General features: G+C 45.7%; 1 protein-coding gene across 1 annotated transcript in view; it reads right to left on the minus strand.

Moving 5' to 3' along the window:
- Positions 1 to 21,285, minus strand: part of LOC135817034 (cell adhesion molecule Dscam2-like) — a 39,472-nt gene that overhangs the window by 6,857 nt on the left and 11,330 nt on the right. Inside the window, exons 3-5 of the mRNA XM_065330136.1 lie at positions 8,731 to 9,135; positions 7,969 to 8,244; positions 1,704 to 2,018 (exon numbers count right to left, since the gene is read on the minus strand). Coding sequence (XP_065186208.1) covers positions 1,704 to 2,018; positions 7,969 to 8,244; positions 8,731 to 9,135 — 996 coding nt within the window. The remainder of the gene's footprint in view (positions 1 to 1,703; positions 2,019 to 7,968; positions 8,245 to 8,730; positions 9,136 to 21,285) is intronic.

A 21,285-nucleotide genomic window follows, 5' to 3' on the forward strand; every position in this document is an offset into this window, starting at 1 on the left:
CAACTTGTTTGGCTAAGCTTATCTTGGTTGCGCTCACCTCCCCTCCTTATGTTATTTCTATAACTTAGAACCTTCCAAGTTGGAAGGCTGTAGGAGTGCGCATCCAAGATCTGCTAGAGCTGGTGGCCAGTTAGTTGTAGAACGTCAGTACCGTCGGTCAGTGTCGTGCAATGTTATCGCATGAGCTGATTGTTTAGTAACTGGTGGTGTTAGTGGACAGTATAGCGTAGCTTGTAGTTCATTGGTCCTTTCTCTTTTGTAAAAATTATCATTAACGCAATATTTAACTCCGATACTGAGCCAATAAATATAATTAAAATAGAAGAAATCACATGGAAACGAGTTATGAAGAAACGAACCACGACTGTAACAAGATAATAGGCAAGGATGTTGAATGTCACAGTAACATGTCAGTGTTGTGCCCTGTTATCACACTTTCTGACTGCTTCTTATCTTGTTACAGTCGTGACGTTATAAATAGAGCCAGCTGCGCACTCCGTCAAAGTACTACAAACACAATAAGAAAATCCTATTTTCATGTATTATTATTCTTTGAACGTTTCGTGGCCATCTCTTCAGAAGGATTACCGGCAGGGGCGTCACAGAGCAGTGGGAAATGGTAGTGGTGGACGTTTTCCGCTGCCACCAGTGTTAGCTGCTCCCGGCTAATGATGCTCCCTCACACCGGAACACAGGGGTTTTATATGATTGGATTATAGAAGTATTCGATAAGAGTGTAGACAGAAGGAGAACAGGACAACGACTCGACAGACTAGAACAGAACAGAACTGGAGCGTGCGCTCTTCTATGTGAGTGGCTCATTGCCAAGGGGAACGAGCGGGAAATACGAATAGTGAGTATTCAGGTCGTAGCATACATACACCTATTACAGTACGACCGGCGTCCAGGATGTCCCCCGGGGGGAATTGGATCTCTCGGTCAACAGGACACGTTTTAGTGCTCCGCAAGCGCTCTGGGCGGACCGTCTTGGACGAAAAGTGGTACGACCACGGTCGTACTGGTCGTGCGTGTGACGACCCTGACTGGTAAACCAAAATTAATTCGAAACTCAACATCAGTATGCACAACGCAAGTAGTAACTAAGACCCTATTAAGCAATAACAATAATAGTTATTATTCAAAAAGAGGACCAAATGTTTACAAGTTATCCATTTTGTCCAACACTAATGGTTATAAGCAGAATACTGTTGAGTCAAAAATGTGCTACAATTAGCACAGAACTGACTGATGAGATCATGACATCCAACGACATGATGCTTAGCTGCATCACATCTAGAATGCCCAAACCAGCAGCCTTCCAACTTGGAAGGTTCTAAGTTACGAAGTAACGTAAGGAAGGGGAAGGTGAGCGCACTCTAGACGAAAACAAGCTAAACATCACAGCAGAACCTTCCAAGTTGGAAGGCTGCTGGTTTGCGCATTCTAGACGTGATGCAGCTAAGCATCAGGTCGTTGAATGTCATGATCTCATCAGTCAGTTTTGTGCTAATTGTTCCACATTTTTGACTTAATTAACAGTATTCTGCTTTTAGCCGTTAGTGTTGGACAAAATGGATAACTTGTAAACTTTTGGTCCTCTTTTTGAATAATAATCCTTGCCTCTCCATCTGAGTTTAATAATAATAATAATTATTGTTATTATTAATACTGAATGCACACACAAAATTGCGGGAGAAGCTTACGTGATTCGGGAGTCTCCAGTCTTAGTCTGGGACTTGGACCACTTGAACCAGCTGCATTTTCTGCATGATACCAGCAGGTGTACTTGGTGGCTGGTTGAAGTCCAATGATTGTGACAGTATTGAGTGGAAAACTTTGAACAGTGTCCTTCACATAAGATCTGTACTCTGCATCTGGTTTACAAATGACTTTGTAACTTTTAACGGGTAGATTTCCTTTGTATGACGGTGATTGAAGATTGAGAGCAACCGAAGTTGCTCTTAGTGAATTCTGGACAATGCGTGCCGGTCTAGGGGCAATAAGAAACCTGGGAATATCTGTGAATGAAAGAAATCATCAAGAAGAGTGTTTGTTAATTGGCAGAAGAGCGCTCAATGCCCTTATAATGCAGAGCATGTGATTTTGGAGTTACAAGCTTTTCACAGATAGGGGCAGTGCCTGGTCCCAGTCAACCCTTTGCCGGTCTAACTCAATGTTTCTGAGAGGTGGTCGCGCAAACACATGTACACACAACCAGCAATAACTCAAGAACCATGTGATATAGGTATGAGTAAACCAATGCTGTTTCGGCCATGAAGGCTTCATCAGTACAGCTACAAGCTTAGTAGGCCGAGCTACCAGCCATGGTGCAAAGGCGGCACCACAGACATTAAGATACATGTAGCTTGTCGCTCTAGCGCCAGAGTGCTCAAACTACAAAAGTAGCGGGCATTGCGCAATATGAGTAGACCATATATTTTCAAAATCTGTATGCCTGAACGCGTCTAGGAAATTCAATACGACTAAATCCAGGCAAGGATACGGCCCATGGCGTGGTAGCCCTTCAAGTTGAGAGCAAATACAATAGCGAATGAAATACATGAATATCACAGCAAGAAGCCTGCGGGCGTACCAAGTTCGAGATGGAGCTGAAGTCCTACGATAAACAATAAGGTAAGGGCTACGTCTTTACCAGAGATGTAGGCTCTCCACAATCCCGCCATTGAGCACCAACGCCTCGCCATCAGCGATACCCCAGCAGCAGCAATTCCTGTTCCACAATATCGCAGCTTTGGTTTGTTCACCCCAGCGCTGCTGGCCTTAGATTCACTCTCGCTCAGATGAGTACTCAATTAGTGCAGAAAATGGTCATGTCATGTGGACAGTTGGGTCAACATGGTTGACATCATGTGACGTATTTATGCCGGGGTTGTGGTGAACATAGTAGTTCCGTGTGGTCATGTGATAGCTGTAAGACCACACTACAGTCAACATATCGTAGAGCTGCATCTTCTGTTCATAAGTTGGAGCTGAAGATGGATTTCTAAACTCGTGAATCTGACAACCAGTTACCTGTCAGGAGAGAAGAAACAGTTTTGTTTGCTTTATTGCGGCTGGATTGATTTTCCCTGTCTTGTTTTCGGATGGCGACCAACCACTACCATTGCTGTTTTCCAGGATGTAGTGGTCACCGGCGTTACTCCCCAGAAATTTGGCATTCGTCCTTTCCATAAATTTCCATCTAATCCTGAACTACGAAGGGAATGGACTGCCACTATTCGACAGGAGGAAAGCGAAGAAGAGTTAAGCGACACTACAGTGGTGTGCTCTGACCATTTCTTGCCAGAAGAATATGTACAAGGGGATACAATCCCCTGAGCAATGCTGGTGAAACATTATGCCACTGGCGTTCAATCTGGTCCGCGAAGACAACAGCAGCTGATGCCAACTGGCCTTGCTCTACCTCGTGCCGTGATCTACTGCACGGGGGCCACCTGAAGATGTACGACTCGTACCTAGTCACTGCCCCTATGCTGGAGGAAGCATTCGACAATATTCAATGCGATCTGGGTGACTGCAAGAAAAGGGTAGCATAATTGAGCGAAATGCCTAAAAGTGGAATGTTTGGACTATCCAGATTCAAAGACATGGCATCATCTCAGTAACCTTGGACCTTGGATGTGAATGTCCAACGCTTTCACCGGGATATTCACATCCTCGGAATTGACCTATCAAAGGCATTTGACACTATCAGACGTGACCAACTGATGAGTGTACTAAAGGAAATCGTGAACGAGGCTAAACTGCGTCTTCGGGAACAAAGCTCCATGTCCGCCTGGGTAAAATGTCATCACCAACATTTCCGACAACTATTGGCATACCGCAGGGTGACTCCTTGTCACTGGTCCTGTTTACGGTATATCTGGAAGCAGCGTTACGGCAACTGAGAAAGGAAGCAGCTCCCAGACCCCATGCTGATCTTCACCTGCCGCTTGAGCTAATCTATGCTGATGACGCACATTTTATAAGCACCAGTCGGCGGTGGCTCTCCCACCTAAAAACTACGGCGCGTTCTACCCTGGTTCAATGGTCGCTCAACATGAATCATGACAAAACGGAGTACACAGAAATCACTAGACTCAATGATCGCAACAAAGAAAAATGGAGATCTACATGAAAACTTGGAAGTCTGATTGGTGATGACGAGGATGTGCTGAGGAGGAAGCAACTGGTGACAGCTGCCTTTTGGGGCCTGTGGAACCTCTGGAAACGAGGCCAGCAGGTCACCGAAAAGCTTCGCCTACGGCTATACCAAGCCTTCATCATCCCTGTACTGCTGTACAACTCTGGTACGTGGGCGGTTACCAAGACAGCTCAGGAGCGACTGGACTCCTTCCATCGGCGTCAACTGAGGTCGCTTATAGGCATCAGGTGGCTTCAAACAATATCGAACAACACACTATACGCCCGATGTGAAAGCCAGCCAATCAGTCACCATCAAGATGTTGCGATGGAAGCTATTCGGACATGTCCTCCGTCTGTCCGACAGCACACCAGCCATCCAGGCAATGGTCAGCTACTACACCAGCAAGGACCTCAAGGGCTGGAGAGGACGGCCGAGGACCAGCCTGACGGGTACACTATCTGCTGATTTGGAGGCAGCAGATGCCGGAAAGCTGAGTAGTCTGGAGGACTTGCACAGAATCAGGAATATTGCAGCGGTTAGGGCCGAGTGGCGAGCTCTGTGTCAACAGGTGACAGAAAAGGATCTGTGGGGGACGGATGACACTCCAATATCTGACTTCTTCTCAGCGTCCATGTAACCTTGTATGTTTGAATGGTGCCTTTTTTGCTGATCCACCACACCATCACTTAATGCTCTCTACTGCATTGTTCACCCACCACTGGCTTTATATACTTCTGTGGCTCATTTGCCCCTTTTTCTGATTTGTGCTTTTTTTGGTTTTGGTTCTGATACAGTGATCGTTTGATTTTTTCCCCACAGTGTATCATTTGTTATCCTCCTGCCTTCGTTGTCCAGCACAAGCGAAGAAGTGGACCTATCGGTCGACTTCAGCGTGAAAATGCACATAATAATAATCATAGTTAGACTGCTTCGTCAAATATCATAATGGTCTCGTCATCGTCCAGTAACAATCGACATTCTTTGTTCCATTGGGACTGTAGCTTTTGCTCGTTTTCGTTGCGCTTACCTTCCCCTCTTTGGTCTTTACATAACCTTGAACCTTCCAAGTTGGAAGGCTGTCGGTTAGCACTACGGAGATGTGTTGAAGCTAGGTGTCAGGACGTCGAATGTCTCAGTACTCTTGTCAGTTTTGTGCCTAGTTATTGCACTTTCTGACTGTATATAGTATATATCCAGTTACAGTGATGGAGAGTTGCTCTTAACTCGTATCCATATGTCCTTTTCCTTTCTACATACATTTATGGCTCAACATCCGAGTTTCAAATAATAATAATAATAACGAGAGAGCTTGGAAGCTCAGGGCCCTGCGCTATGCTTTGTTGCCTAGCTCATCGTGCATGTTGTTAGAACTGATGGAAATGCTTTTTCCTTTGATTAGCTACATCATTGTATTGCAAAAACAATGATGTAGGCTTCTGGTGACTCGTCCGGGGCTCGATTGTCCAGATGTCAGTTTCGGTGGTTTCCGTAGCGGTCTCTTCTTCTTGTTGACTGTTGTTTGGGTTGGCCCCAGCCCTGCGCCCGACGAAAAGGAGGAGGCGTCGGCAAGCGTATCCACAGCGGACTTGGACAAGTCCACCTCAGACACAGACTGCACTGGACACTTCGGTGGACGACCACGCCGAGGTCGAGAACCACGTGCAGCTACAGGGACAAGATTCAGCGGTACATGTTGACGAATCCGTGCGCCCAGGTGCTGAAAGGTTCTACCTACGTACCGATTTTCACAATTTCGGCACTGAAAGAAATAGATTAAATTACTTTTGCTTAGGGTAGGTAGAACGTCCTTCTTCACGCTGAACGCACGGGTCGTCCCAAAGATGACATACAAATTGACACACGGATAAGAGGAACAAACAATATTCCGCACCTCCTTCTCGACGCGCGAAGAACCGGCATCAACCCATGGCAAACGTAGTACCACAGGGCATCTCTCTGGTCCAAAAGTGATCGTCTTTTCCAAGGTCGGTTTCTGGTTGATGAGTTTCATTTAAATGTCTTTGGATAGCCATTCTTTGTCATTATCGTTAAGAGTCGTTCTAGTTTCTCGTCCAGCAGATGAGGGGAACATATTCTATGTGCACGGTAGACAAGGGCCTTGACGAGGTGTGTTTTGGACTTAGTTGGAGTAAAACTTGACCATGGGATATACAAGCCTTTGAAAGTGGGCTTTCTATAAATGGTCGTGTCCATGTTGTGCGTATCCATGTTACGAGAAATACTAACATCCAGGAAAGAAAGGGTACCATTGTTTTCACCATCTGATGTGAATTTTAATGCTGGATGTAAGGAGTTGAGAGTTTCCATAAACCTATCACAGGTTTCCTTGTCGTCGTCGTGACAATACACATCATCAACAAAACGACAGTACATTGATGGCCAAAGTGAAGGGTCAAAAGACGACTCGCAGAAGCCAACAAATATGTTCGCCAAGACTGGTCACCAAATAATATGATCATCTAGCTCCCACAGGCTCGACAAGACCTAGGATGTATGGGCTCCCAAAAATTCATGAAAAACATATTCCATCACGCCCGATCTTAAGCATGTCTGGATCTCCGCAATACAAGGTTTCGAAATGGTTATGCAATTTGCTGGAACCGGTTCTTGCCTTGTACAACACACATTGCGTTAAAGACACGTTTGAGTTTGTGGAAAAACTTAGAGATTCGAAATTTGAATCAAATGGTTACATGTGCTCCTATGACGTAGTGAGCTTGTTTACCAACCGTGAATCTTGTCCCTGTAGCTGCACGTGGTTCTCGACCTCGGCGTGGTCGTCCACTGAAGTGTCCAGTGCAGTCTGTGTCTGAGGTGGACTTGTCCAAGTCCGCTGTGGATACGCATGCCGACGCCTCCTCCTTTTCGTCGGGCGCAGGGCTGGGGCCACCCCAAACAACAGTCAACAAGAAGAAGAGACCGATACGGAAACCACCGAAACTGACATCTGGACAATCGAGCCCCGGACGAGTCACCAGAAGCCAATTGAGGAGACAAATTGATGACGAATCAAAAGAACCAATACTGGAAGTGACAACAACGGTTAATGTGAAGAAACGAGGTAGACCACGAAAGCAGGACAGACTGGACGTGGAGCAGCACACTGATCTCGACCGAGGCAATCGGAATTGCAGGGACGCAGGGCGTAATGGGAGAGATTCGCAAGCGGCAGGATCGGAGGTGACAACGGCCAAGTCGTCGGGTCAGGGAAACGGTACCTCAGCAATCAAGTGTCACCTGTCGGGCAGTGCTAGTTGTCGTGAGTGGTATTCCGATGATGTATTCTCTGTTTTGTCGCGTGGTAGGTCTTTGTTACATCTTGCCGTGTTGGAAGCTTTGTACATACGTAAGTTAGACCCTGAGCTTTGTGTTCAGAAGGAGAATGTGTTGTCTTTGCAGTTGTTTGGCACTGTTCGTCGTGAAGGTGCGAAATAGATCCCTTGATCTCTTGATATTTCTCTCTTTTTCTTGTCACTACGTTTTTTGTCACTTATTGGATTTGCATGCTGTTTTCTTGATTCTTCACATCTTTTTTTTCGTGTCACTTCTACACATAATTGGAGTGATATATTTCTGAACTTCTTTTCCCTATAGTTGTAGTCTTTTAGCTTATTTCCATCATTCCCTGTAGTATTTTGACAAGAAGGGAACGAAAACGTTCAATACTTTGACACATGTCCTAATTGGCTGGTGGTGACTCTTGCGTAGATGCATGCGTAGATAAAACATTTTTTGTAATATTTTCTGCCTCCGTCCTACTTTCAAATAATAATAATGACATTATTATTCTAAAACTGTACCTTGTACTAGGATGGTCAGTTGTTTTAAAGCAATTCCAAAGGGCGACGATACTGTGCAAGTATACATCCCTGAGTCGTCCACAGTTAGGTAATCACCAAGCTTGCGTGTCCAACCATTTGCACCATTATATGCTGGTAGTATTCTTCCATTCTTAGTCCATGTCATATTCAATGGTCCCGTGCCATTTGCTCTGCACACCAAGGCAATTGATCCGACCTGCCATGATGTGGACACGATAGTCATGGATCCACTGCTGAATGTAATGTATGGAACATCTATAACAAACGGAAACAGCCAGGAAGCAAGGAACCATCACCACTACAGACACTTTTTGCATAACAATGAGAGCAGTGTTAGGGATGGGTGGGGTGGTAGGAGAAGGCATGACGCAATCTGAAATAGCTAACATATTTGACAAGGTGTGCTGGAACGAATGAAGTAGTGGGAAAAGCTGTAAAACTGAAATACCAAAACATAGGAGGGTTCTAAACTAAGACAATGCGTTTAGAAAATTGACCACCAAGACTCAAACAAGGACCTTTGCAAATATAATACAAGTACAAGTATCCGTATTTTCCTGAAGCAGTAATAGAATAGCAGTATTGTCTGGCACGATTTTGTACACGGAAATGGTCCTACTCTGAAGCATATACCTGACGATATTTTTTCATAGCTATCAGGTTCGGCCTCACTTTCTCAGTGTTGCGCTGCTGTCCGCACATAGAGTACTTGAGTAGGTAACATGATTGCACTGTACTCACTGGCAACATGTAAAGTGATAATGTTCCTCTGAGAAAGTACTCCCTGATGTCGAAAGCTGCATTCATACGCTCCTATCATTGACTGAGTGATAGTTGTTGGCCAGTGCATCTGTCTGGTGTAGATTAGATCCTTGTTCAGTGATGTTTGCCGACGATCCTCATAATACCGTTCAATCCTGAATAAGGGATTGTCTTGAACAGGTGCGTTGTTGAAGTACCAGAAAGCTGTTGACAGGGGTGGGTCAATAGGCCCAGTTGAACGGATGGTGCCACACACGATTCTACATGTCAAAGTGGGAAGGCTTGCTGATGGCCTGTTAGGCAAAATGTACAAATCTCTTGGTCCGTGATAGGGACTATGACCAAACTGGTCATTTGTCAACTCGACCCATCCATCTTTACAATCTTCAAAAACAAAAGCACACAATGTCAACAACAAACAAAAATATGACTTCCATAGAAACAATAATATTATGCAAGCACTAACTAATGGTGATGGTTGTGTGCAGGAGGGTCTAGTCGGCTAAAGAGCGCAGTGTAATGGTGGAGGTGACTCAACAAGCACTAACTGTTACAAGTACTGGTAATATAATACCCTACGCTAACGTACAAACTGTATTACATGAATAACATGATATTCGGGAAGCACTCTTGCCGTTTCCGAGCACTATATCCGTTGCCAAGCGCTATTGCTATAGCCTGGCAATGAGTTCTTTCCTGGGCCCCCAAATAACTATGTGCTGGGTGGTCTTGCACATGACAGCACATTGTAAGGGCCACTTTGAAAAAACTCAGGCCGGTTTCCAACAAGCTAGACCATGCCGCCAAAGGACCCCGCCAGGCACTGGTCACCGGCACTTTCTGGCAATTGAATTTGTTTTCACCAATAATAATTATTAATTATGTAAGGAAAAAATTGGAGGCGTATCCAATTTCGAGAGAAAAGGTGTCAGCACCGACGCAATCCACACAGTCAAGTAAGCCACTTTGGAAGCCGAACGTTTTCGTTCCCTTCTCATCATGGGTAAGTACAGGGAATAATGAGAAATGTCAAAATACTGCAATTTATAGAGCTACAGCGAAAGCATAGACCGAGAACCTCACGCTATACGTGTGGAAACAAAATTAAATTCAGCAGAACAGGTAGACAGGTCCAACACAGGGTGAAGGTGAAGGAATGACTGTGACTAAAACATACTGAAAACCGTAGAGGAGAAGCACTCCTGACACTTTCATGAGGATTAGCTCCAAACAACTGAAGTGACAAAACATTTTCCTTCTGAACACATAGTTCAGGGGACAACTTACGGATATATAACGCTTCCAAAACAGACAAATGTAATACAGATCTTCCACGGGCCAAAACTGAGAAAACATCGTCTCTGTACAACTTGCGACAACTATCACTAACGGACAGATGACTCTTGATAACCGATTGCTGATTGTTGGAATGTCGCGTCTTTTTCGTCACGACTAATGTCGCAACTCTTGACCAGGGACACCGACTCGAAGAGTTACTCGTAGCCAGGTGAGGATGCGTACTGGAGGAGACGAGCCGGCGCCGATACTGGAAGTGACAACGAGCGTAAGTGGGAGGAAGCGTGGAAGACCACCACTTAAGCCACTAGTAGAAAGTATTAGGCGTGTACCAACTCACTGACGTCATCGATGACGTCATAGCGATTTAACCCTAAAAACCGGGGCGTTTTAACCCTAATTTTTTCCGATTTACGGCAATTTTTTGCGATTTACGGTAAATTTTTGCGATTTAACCTAAAATCGGAGCGTTTCACACATGACGTCATCGATGACGTAATGCGATTTAACCCTAAAAACCTGGGCGTTTTAACCCTAAATTGTGCGATTTAACCCTAAATCTGTACGTTTAACCCTAAAAATCGCGGCATACTAACCCTAATAATCCCTGTAACCCTAACCCTATCACCATGACGATAACCCTAACCCTAGGGCTATCACCATGGCGATAACCCTAATATTCCTGACGATGATAACCCTTACCCTATCAACATGACGATAACCCTAACCCTAGGGCTATTACCATGACGATAACCCTAATATTCCTGATAACCCTAACCCTATCAACATGACGATAACCCTAACCCTAGGGCTATCACCATGACGATAACCCCAATATTCCTGATAACCCTAACCCTAGGGCTATCACCATGACGATAACCCTAATATTCCGGATGATGATAACCCTATCACCATGGCGATAACCCTAATATTTCTGATAACACCTAACCCTATCACCATGGCGATAACCCTAATAATCCTGATAACCATAACCCTAATATTCCTGATAACCCTATCACCATGGCGATAACCCTAATATTTCTGGTGATGATAACCCTAATATTTCGAGAGACGATAACCCTAGTAACCCTATCACCATGACAATCCTATTACCATGCCAACTCTACTCTTTTTATGTGTGCAGGTACTACAGATCACAACGGCAACAACAACACTCAGCAAACCCTAATAATCATCTTATATGTGTACAAGTCCTATATGCCCTAGATCTAGTTGTTACGTGCACAGATCCTATCGTTATTCTTATATTATGTGTGTGTGCGTACAGGTCCTATATACCCTATTAGCAAATCTTGTTGTTATGTGTACAGATCCTATCGTTTTGCTAACACAATCACCATCGCAACCCCCTTCAACACTTTGATGACGACCGTAATAACCCAATCACCATCACATACGTGTCTACAGGTACTCGGTGGAAAAAAATCCTCCCCCGATTTACCTAACAGCAAGACTTAGTAAACTATTTTACTTACCTTGCACGAATTTATACAACAATTCAATCGGGGGGAGGGTCATGCTCATCACCAGGTAAGATGCACATGTGCATTCACACGCGCAGATGTATGACGAAAGTGTTGTAGCTGCAAACGACGAAAAATTACGAAAAAATAAATCAAACGCTGAAAAATTACGAAAAAATAAATATGTCTATATATGGAATCAGACTACGAGCAAGAATTGTGTACGATCCTAATCGGATAGACATGCAATGGCCGACGATCACATACCTTGTACGAAGCAATGCTGCATGGAGATGAAGAGGGATGCCCGTATCTTGTCCGACTAAACGACTAGGCTAAAATAATTCCAGGACTACATGAAAAAAGGAACACTGTCACTACGAAATGATTTGAGGGAATGAAGATTGCTTCCATATACGTGCACACCACTTGCTCCGTCGAGTTTGAAATTTTCAAGTTCGTACGCATCAAACCACAAAGCCAGGCAAAACGGGAGTCGCGTACCGGATACGCATCAAAAGCTCGCCCGAGCCCTCGCGTACGCCGATCAAAAGGTTAAGAGGAGTGCGTCGTACGCGGCCACACTATCTGCATAAGGGAGTAATAAAAAACTTCATTTTACTCCTCGCTATGCTCAGAGTACGCACAGCGTACTCCGATCACACGGAAGTTTCTGGAATCAACTAGAACCCACGACAAGTTTGAACGGGTTCAAACAGAACGCGGGCGAAGTACTCTAGATGCTGCTCCTTTTACTTCCTCATAATAATTTATTTTCCTTCGATGAAGAAACGTGGAGGTAAGTTTGTTTAGTTGAACGTACATTTAGCTACAAGATTTCGCAACCAAGCCGAGTGAGGGTGTCGCGTGCAGGAGATACATAAAAGGCGCACCTGAACCTTCCCGTCGAACCGAGTTATAATGTTGAGCCTTCAGCCAAGGACCAACCTGGTGGGGATAAAAGTGATTCGATCCACCTTGATCAGCCCCATTCCACAAACCTGAATGAGACAAAATGCTCCTCTCTTGTTCCTTGTGTTCGAAGACTATGACCGGCCTCCGGCCGTTCGTCGAGCATCTCCGCTCGAAAAACCACCGGAGGAAGCTGGAGGCCGGGATGCAGCCTGAATTTATGTGTTCGTGGTAAGTAATCTGTCGTGCAATTCTCTTTATTTGAAATACCAGAGATCTTATACATGTTTTGATGTGTTTCCCCCCATACAGCGACGACCAATGGCGGACAATGGAGCAGTTTAAACACCATCTTTCGGCCGTTAGCCATCTGACCCATTATATGGTCAAGCTAACTTCCCACTATGGCCAATTGCCGATCAACAGTGTAATTACCATGATACAGTCACAGATCGATATAAACAGTATGTAATTAAAAATTTTAAAATCAACATATCTGTGCTAAATGTGTGTGTGGGTCTGGATGGGGGTCGAGTACTCATTCGATTGCATGTTCCGAGTCGATGGGTTTGGCATGTTGAAGTTCAATGTCATTGACGTAGTGGGTAGCTGCAAGTTCGTTGAACAGGTTCGGGTGGACGTGCATGGCTTTATCGTAGTTAGCACCTTTAAATTTATGCACGAGCTCCGTGCCGAAGGCACGTCCGGGCAGCCGGGGGCAGCCAGCAGCCAGCGGCCGGAGGGTACGACGAAGACGTACGTCAACATGTCGAGACGAATCAAAGACATGCCCCGACATGTGCGCGTATGGGGGTAGTATGTAAGGGATGAGAAAGTCTAAACATTCTACAGTATTCTCTCATCGTCGACATGTCTCCAACGTATCAGCGCAGCAAATCGTCGCAGGGTGGTCGGAAACCGAGACAGCCAAAGGCCCCACAGTCTCCGGTACGGCAATACCTTGGCAGCAACGGATCGGATCCTCACCCCACGACGATGCCGTTTACGAGACTGCTCATCGCCGACGGACTCTTTGCAGGAATTCAAGTCAAATACGTCAAGCGTGGAGATAAGTACTTTGCATCGGACGGTTCGAGCTGGAAGTCGTACTTTCCCACGGGCGCCATTCCGACGGCACGCGTGCAAGCATCACCATGCCTGACCGGAGAGCCGGAACCTAACCTGTATCTGCAGATCAACGAGAGCACGGAAGAGATCATGAAAGCCATCCTCACCACCATCCCGAGCATCAGAGCTTCTCTAGACGCGGGGTTCATCACCTGCATGAAGACGAATTTCTACCCGATGCAACGAGGTCAACAGACGGAAAGCGGGACGAGAATCTTCATGAACGTCAGATCCGAGAAGAGCAGGCGTCAGCAGGCCGCAATGCAGTACTTTCATCAACACCTGCTAGCCACCATCCCCGTCAACATCTACGTCTCGGCCATAACCTGCTCCGACCGAGGCCTGTTGAAAGTCAAGCTCTGTTGCAGTCCAGCAGACTCTACCGATACTCAACTCCGGCCGATCGATCCATCGCTGGACGAGAAGGCCGAGTTTGACGACGTGACACCACTTCTCTCCAAGGTGTACGGTCTGTGGGCCTACTCTCAGAAGGTAGATGATGACGTCATCGAAGTCTTTGATGTATAGCAATATCATTCCTATACAATTTGAATATTTCAACGGTGTATTCGAATAAAAATCATTCCGTCACTTCATGAAATACATAGTTTTCACATAATATTTTTTTCTCACAATATTTTATTCTTACGCAACCGATTAACTTGAGATTTTCTTAACCACTCATCAAACTTGGCTGGATAGCCTTTGAAAGATACTAGAGATGTATTGCGCTTCGTTTTAATCACTTTGTTCAGTCTCAGTCCGGTTTCTTTAGCTCGCTGCAATTCATTTTCATAGAAACCGCCCGTAAGTTCTTCACCTTTTAGATCTTCCAACTGATACGTAACCGGATCTGTGAATAGAACCTTCCTGATCTGAAACACTTCCTCACTCCAATTTGGCGTGTAACCTTTTTCAAAGTGGCCTTTCTGTTTCGAGATGCGAACCTTCGCTCCTGTGTTATACTTGGGGGGTTGATCTGTCTGTCGTGTTGCGATGCGAATGTTTTTTCCATGAGCAGCTTCGCTCGGGGTTTGCGAGATGACTCTGTGCTTGGTAGTGTTGTAGCTGTGCAGTAGCCTGGGTAACACGTCGACGTATTTGTACGTTCCGGTTTCCGTAAAGTGTTTCCACATCCTGCTCTTCAGGGTACGGTTGAAGCGCTCGATAACGACGGCCTTCCCCTCGTTGTTAGTGCTGTAAATGTCGATGTCATTTTCACCTCTCCACACGGCCATGGGTGAGTTGTAGAATTCCTTTCCTCGATCTACCCATAACTTTTTAGGAATGCGATCGGACGTGTTGACAATTCGGCGAAAAGCATCTCTGACTTCGATGCCTGTTTTACGCTTCAAAGGAATGACCCAAGCATAGCGAGAGTACAAGTCGATGACGGTGAGGAGAAATTTATAGTTTTGATTCTGTCGTGCGTAAGCTTGCATGTCGACGAGGTCGGCGCTCCAAATTTCATCCACTCCCGTGCTTCGAACGGAGCGTCGTCTGAAATGGATTCGTCTCGGTCGGTGCAGTTCTTTAGCAAGCTGATGCCAGTCGGTGGGCTTTCGCCCGCTGACCAACCTGTCGAGTTCCCTCTCCCACTCGCTCTCAGCCATTGTAGATAAATATTGAGTGAAATTATTTTCTTATCCTATGATTCATTAGATCAGTGAGACTTTTGACGTTCCGTCTCACATCTCGACCGAACACGCCTGTTCTGAGCATGCACTTGATGATGTGAAAAAGAATCTCGTCGTTATGACGTAAATTCGATGCGAACATTTCTTTAAAAAATAGAAGGGTCTGCGTTACACCGAAGGTGAGAAGATGAAGACCTGCTAGAATACAATACCACCCACAAACAGAACTTTGAGAATGCTGTATCGATTGAGTTGTTGTGATCAAATCGTACTTGTTTGGAGGAAATCTGCTCGCAATGGAGCGGTGAAAGTCCGCCTCATCATAATCGACCCCAATATCATGTAAGCTTCTACCAAAGCTATCGAAGATGATTATGCACCACCCGTCCCGGTAGATCGTTATCCAATGATGTCCACCTTCAGGGGGGCTGGTGGTCGATGAGTGTACGTTGTCCGTGTTCACTATGCAAAACTGACCGGTATCCAAATTTGGCAGGTGGTCGTATGCACCGACGCCCCGAAAGGCGCGGACATCTTGCAGAACATGGCCGATATCATGATTTGTTAGGGCATAGTTCAAAAACACCTTCTCCATCGCTCCTTACGATTTACTAGTATTTTTTTTTAATTATTTATTTTTTTTTAAACAGCTACGGTATGGTCTTGCCCGCAAGGATTTCCTGGACTTTTTTTCTGGTTCTGGTATTGGCTTTGAACAGTTGATGAGCGAAACCCTCATCACTAGTCAGGCTACTCTGAATTGGCTTCATGAAATCGTTAACGTTTACGTACTTTGCTTCGTCCGAGGCCGCATAAGCCTGTCGGAGAGCATCGAGAGTTGGAAATTTGTCATATGCGCTACTAACCACGCTGGACAGCATCTCGAGGCTAGCGACTTTAGGGCCCAGATTTACGAAATTGAACTTGTCCTTGAAAGTCTCCGCCATTACTCTGAAGGGGTATCGAGCGAGGTATTGTTGTGACACTCGATTGACCAACACCTTATAGTCGTGAGCAGTTTCCGATTCCAATTGCTCTATGTGGCGCTCGACAATGCTTCGATAATGTTCGCGATCCTGCTCATACAACCTCAGCAGAGACGTTCTGTTTGTGAAGTATGGGCTTTGTAGGAATTCCTCAGGTATATCCTTTTCTTTGAGTAAATTATCCATCAGCTGAAGAGTCCATAGATCGAATTCGTGAGGGCGACTCAATCCCCATGAACTGGCAGAAGATGCCGCCGTCACTGTACCAGCATCAGCTCTTTTCCTTCGCGCATCCGATCGAGAATCTCGTATCTGACCGCTGCTACCATCGTAGTTGAGGATGGTCGATGCGATCGCATTTCTCACCGAGTCGTACCCTATCAGATCCTGGTTGTGCTTGAAGACATCCTCGTAAAGCCGTTTGATCTGAGCATCTTTTTGCAGCTCCAAAAGACTGACATTTTCCAGCGGATTTCCGGGTACGTTGGAAAGAACTTTTTTGGCATTTTTCAGAAAAGCGTTGTAGCTGTTACCTCCCTTCTGCGTCATCGGGGGAGCGGTGCCCAAGACTTCCCAAGTCCTGCGCCTCTTGACTACTACGTATTCGGGGTGCTCTTGAATGTGTTTTAGAACGAGAAGTCGTTTCTTCTTCGGTATTCTGAACAAACCCTTTTTATTTATAGCCCTTATAGTACTGGGTAACCCCGATGAAAATTGTACGAGTAAGTGGTCCATGACTCGCACCGAGCGTACTCAAATGTATACGAGGTTTTTTTTTTTTTTTTTTTTTTGGGAATTGGCCAAAATTTGCGCTAGATTTTGGGGTGGTTTTCAGGCTAAAATTTAGGCTAAGTTTTAGGCCAAAAGTGAAGAAGTTTAGAAAATAGACCGATTCATTCGAAATTAACTTTATTGCTTTCTCCATCACAATAAGTTGAGTAGGTGTTCTTAGAACAGTCTATGGCAAGAATTGGTCTCTGACACATAGTCAACAGCTTTTCATAAAGTTTGAAAGTCAGGGCAGATTTTACCGATGAGCCGCCAAAAAGCGTATTCAAATACCGCTTGATGTTACTCCTGTCGGTGAAGCGAAACAAGTACAGGAAATTAGCGTTGATCTTCATATCCTTCATGTTGTTGAAGCTCTGGGAAAGGAAAAAGACGTTCAGCTGATGATGATGACTGTACATCGTGAAAAACTTGTAGAGACATTCTCGCTGGCTGCCGTGCTTCAACCCCATAATGCGTATATCGTCTATGATCACGTAGGTTTGAGGTTCCAATTCCATGTCTTCGATGCACTCCGGCATGACGGAGTAGTGCTTGAAGGACTTTAGGCCTTCTAGATTGTACTGATCAGCTGACGTGTTCGAAATGACTACGAGGCATTCGGGCTTCACTTCACTCAAGAGCTTCCTCATGAAGTAGGATTTACCCATGTTGCTTTGACCTAAAAACATCACATTCTGACCCCATTGCTTCAGGGTGGGTATGAGTTCCGAAAACCACGGCTTCCTTTCGAACTTCAATCCGGGCATTTTCAACCCGCCCGTGTGCACTGGTATCGATCGTTTCGGTGTACCCTCGCTTGCTTCTTGTCGTGAGTCGCGTTTCAATGCTCTTCGCCCGCTGCCGCTCACCTTGTTTACGACCCTCGACGGCTTGGAAAGTAGAGAAATGAAATCCATGCTTCCTGCACTACTAGTTAATGTTGCGCAGTATTTTTTGTGCGAAAAGGCTTTCAGGACGGGTCATACCGCCGCTACCTGCAATCGATGAAATTTTATCAAGGCCCGTGTCGAGTCCGACGTCCAAACCTTGCTTCAGGCGACTTTGAAGTCCTTCTCGCATGTCGTCGGATAGACCCATGCGACTGGCCTTGTTCATAGCCTTGTTCAACAGCGCAGTCCCGGCTCTCTTACCGAGGTTTTTCACCAGCGCTCTACCGGTGTCGCTCTTTAGCGCTTTAGCACCAAATCGTGCAGCTTTCTTCAAAAAGCTTCCGAAACCTCTTCCTCGAATTCCCGGCGTTCTCCTTCTCCGACTCCGAGTTCTCCCACCTCTTTGAGGTAATCTGGTTGCGGACTTTTTCATCTGCACGTTCAGGACACCTTCGTTCACCGAACTCCCCCCGGAATAGGACGAGAGACCACCTCTCTGAGTTAACATTTGTAACATTACCGGATCCATCATGCTGCTGCGAGTCACGTCTCTCGTAGATCTAGCACCTCCACTGTTTGATGGAGGGCGTGGAATGGTACGTAAATCACCCCCCTCATACATTATTCCGACTATCGCTTCATTAATGTTAGTGATGAATTTTTTTACAATTTTTATTTCCATATTAATTTTTTTAAACAACTTCGTACTTGATACCCTGATCCTTGCTGAACGTGTACATGTACTTGTCGAGGCAGAGCAGGTTGGCCTTCAAGCTCTTGTTTTGTCCGCTACCGGGCGCTCGAACGGGAGCAGCCTGATTGTCGGTGAACTGATAGTCGATGCTCAAATTACCGCGCAGCTTCGGGTTGTCCAGATGCTTGTCTAAATTCAGACTGATCGGTATCATAAAGTACGTGTTGCAGAAGTCCTTGGAATCGATGGGAACCTCTTTCCGGTAGCCTTTCCCGAAAAAGTTTTGAACCAGAGACAGAGCACGAAGATACGACGATTTATCAGGATCGTAGTATCCGTCTCCAGCACCTAGCGCCCACTCAAATCGCAGGGGGCTATCGAACACCGGTTCGTCGTTTACCATCACACGAAGCTGCGTTAAACCTCCATGCACCATTGCTAGACGATTGGAGCAATTATACGCATTATTTCCGTATGCACCGGTCGGGGTTTTCCCCAGATCAAGATCGGTAAAGAAGAGAATCATTCTTCTGGGGATGTCGGCATTTTGCAGAATTTCGATCGTTCCTTGCGCATCAGAAATGGTTTTTTGCACGAGTCTGGGGCACCACGTGTGATAGTATAGTTCTCGAGGTAACGTGATCTTGTCGGTCATGTCTGGATCCAATCTGTACGTAGCGTACACCAAATCCAGCTGTTCCAGATCGATTTGTACCTCTTTCAAACGTGTAGCATCTGCAGCGCCCAAGCTCGAAGCGATTACGTAGCGCGTAAGCTCTTGTTGCGGGAGATCGAATCGTATTTTGACTTGAGTGTTGGGGGGAAGCCAGGAGTCGTCAGCGTTGAAGAACGGAACGAATGGCCTCATTTTAAATTGATATTTTCCTTCGGCCACTCTCCTACCGTTGGACTCGACTGCATCCCCGTATCCCGTCTCCGAAGTAAGATGCATCGTAGGAGTTCTTTTCAAAGTGTTATTTGCCGCAAAGTCTGGAGCCCCAGCATCGGCACTAGAAGCATTTGTCGCGAATGCATAACCTCGCTTCCGATTCTTCCCATACTGATATTGTCCGAGATCGACATCTTTTATTCCTAGTGCGGGGTCTAGTTTTTGAAGGCCGTACACGTCCTTGTCCGTATAAGCCAGCCGATCGGGATCGCTTTCCATCATGCTGAGCAAATGTTGTACAATTTGAAAATCAGATACTTTGCTCGATTGCGTGACCTCGATTCCGTTAATCTCGACGCGCATGTTCTTGAACCAAGAAAAGGCGGGAGACGTCGTACACACAAACTTTCCCCAAGCGTCATCGGCCTTGTTCTTGATCGTATACTTTAGTTTCACTAGAAAATAGCTTTCGTTGAGGGCTAGCAAATTTGGTGTGGAAATGTTGATTTCGCTGTTGAGCGAAGGAGGGGTGGCATTATCAGAATCGAAAAGACGAACGCTGCGACCACCTTCCAAGAGTGTGACTTTACGCTCGCTACGTTCTTTTATCGACCCTTGCACGATATTGGTCTTGGACAGGAGGCCCGTGAAGGCCTCCGGACCCCTGGGAGTGAACACTTCCTGAGCCATTGCACAACCCTGGTCTCTTGAACAGAGTGAAGAATTTTTTAATTTTTTTTTTAATTTTTTATTAAATTTCACTTAATCGGACGTATGCGCATGTCCAGATAAATGGGAAAACCGGTTGAGATATACTCCCCCGTGTTATACTTTAACCAAAATGATATGGAATTGAGATTCTCATACGGGAGCATGATGCGCTCGTCAGCATTGGAAAACACGTAGTTGTTTACACCGTGTTGCGTTATAATGGGAAAAGCTTTCAGCAGACGAGAATCCGTGTTGTTCTCGTACTCGATAGAATGCGGTATGCTATCCGTGTAGAGGAGGACTTGACGCACTCCATCGCTGAGATCTACTGGATAGGGAAACTCACCGCCCGGTGCTTGGATGGTATATTCACCCTTTCCCAAGTTCCCGATGCCGAGGACTTGATTCGGTGAATTGCTGTCAAACACCACTCGAACTCCCGCATTCATAGCGAGACTAAATTTCCCGGTTGCACGAGAATAACTAAACGTTACGTTGTTCAAGCTGCGTTGATTCAGGCGTGCATTCAACATGTCACGCAACTGTTCCGCGGTCTCGTACGTTCCAGTGGGCAGAACTATGGTGTGATTTTTGCCACGAGGTTTTTTCGATTGCCCTGGGGTGTCAACGATTTCGATCCGGATTTTCTTCGTTCTCGAGGTGATGTTATCTCGATGCAATTCGAACTGGGCACCCTCCAGACTAATCGTTTTATTACGGGAATCAAATTCTCGTATGCCCAACGTAAAATGTGGCGTGTAGAGTCCATCGGTCACACCTGCAGCATTGTTCACAGCCGTGAGAATAACGGACATGGCGGTATTATTCTGAAGGTTTTACGAGATACAGAGCTTTATAGATCCAAGTTTCTCCGATAGTAAACGGTCCGACGGTCGACGAATTCAAGCTCCTGGTGATGTGCATCCAAGGAATCGAATCTTCAGACTCTGTCTTGAGGAAAGTAAATACTCCGGGGACTTGCTTCGCATCCAACCATACGACACGTTCAGGAGCGCGCGTTTCCCAACATTTCACCAGCACTGCGTACGAAACAAACTGAGAATTCGGAGGTCTTAATCCTTCCAAGAGGATGTCGCTACCCCAGTAGTTACCTGTCAAGTCTGCAGTGCGCTCTA

This window comes from Sycon ciliatum, chromosome 5, assembly GCF_964019385.1.
Source record: "Sycon ciliatum chromosome 5, ocSycCili1.1, whole genome shotgun sequence".
In the NCBI taxonomy this organism is placed as follows: Eukaryota; Metazoa; Porifera; class Calcarea; order Leucosolenida; family Sycettidae; genus Sycon; species Sycon ciliatum.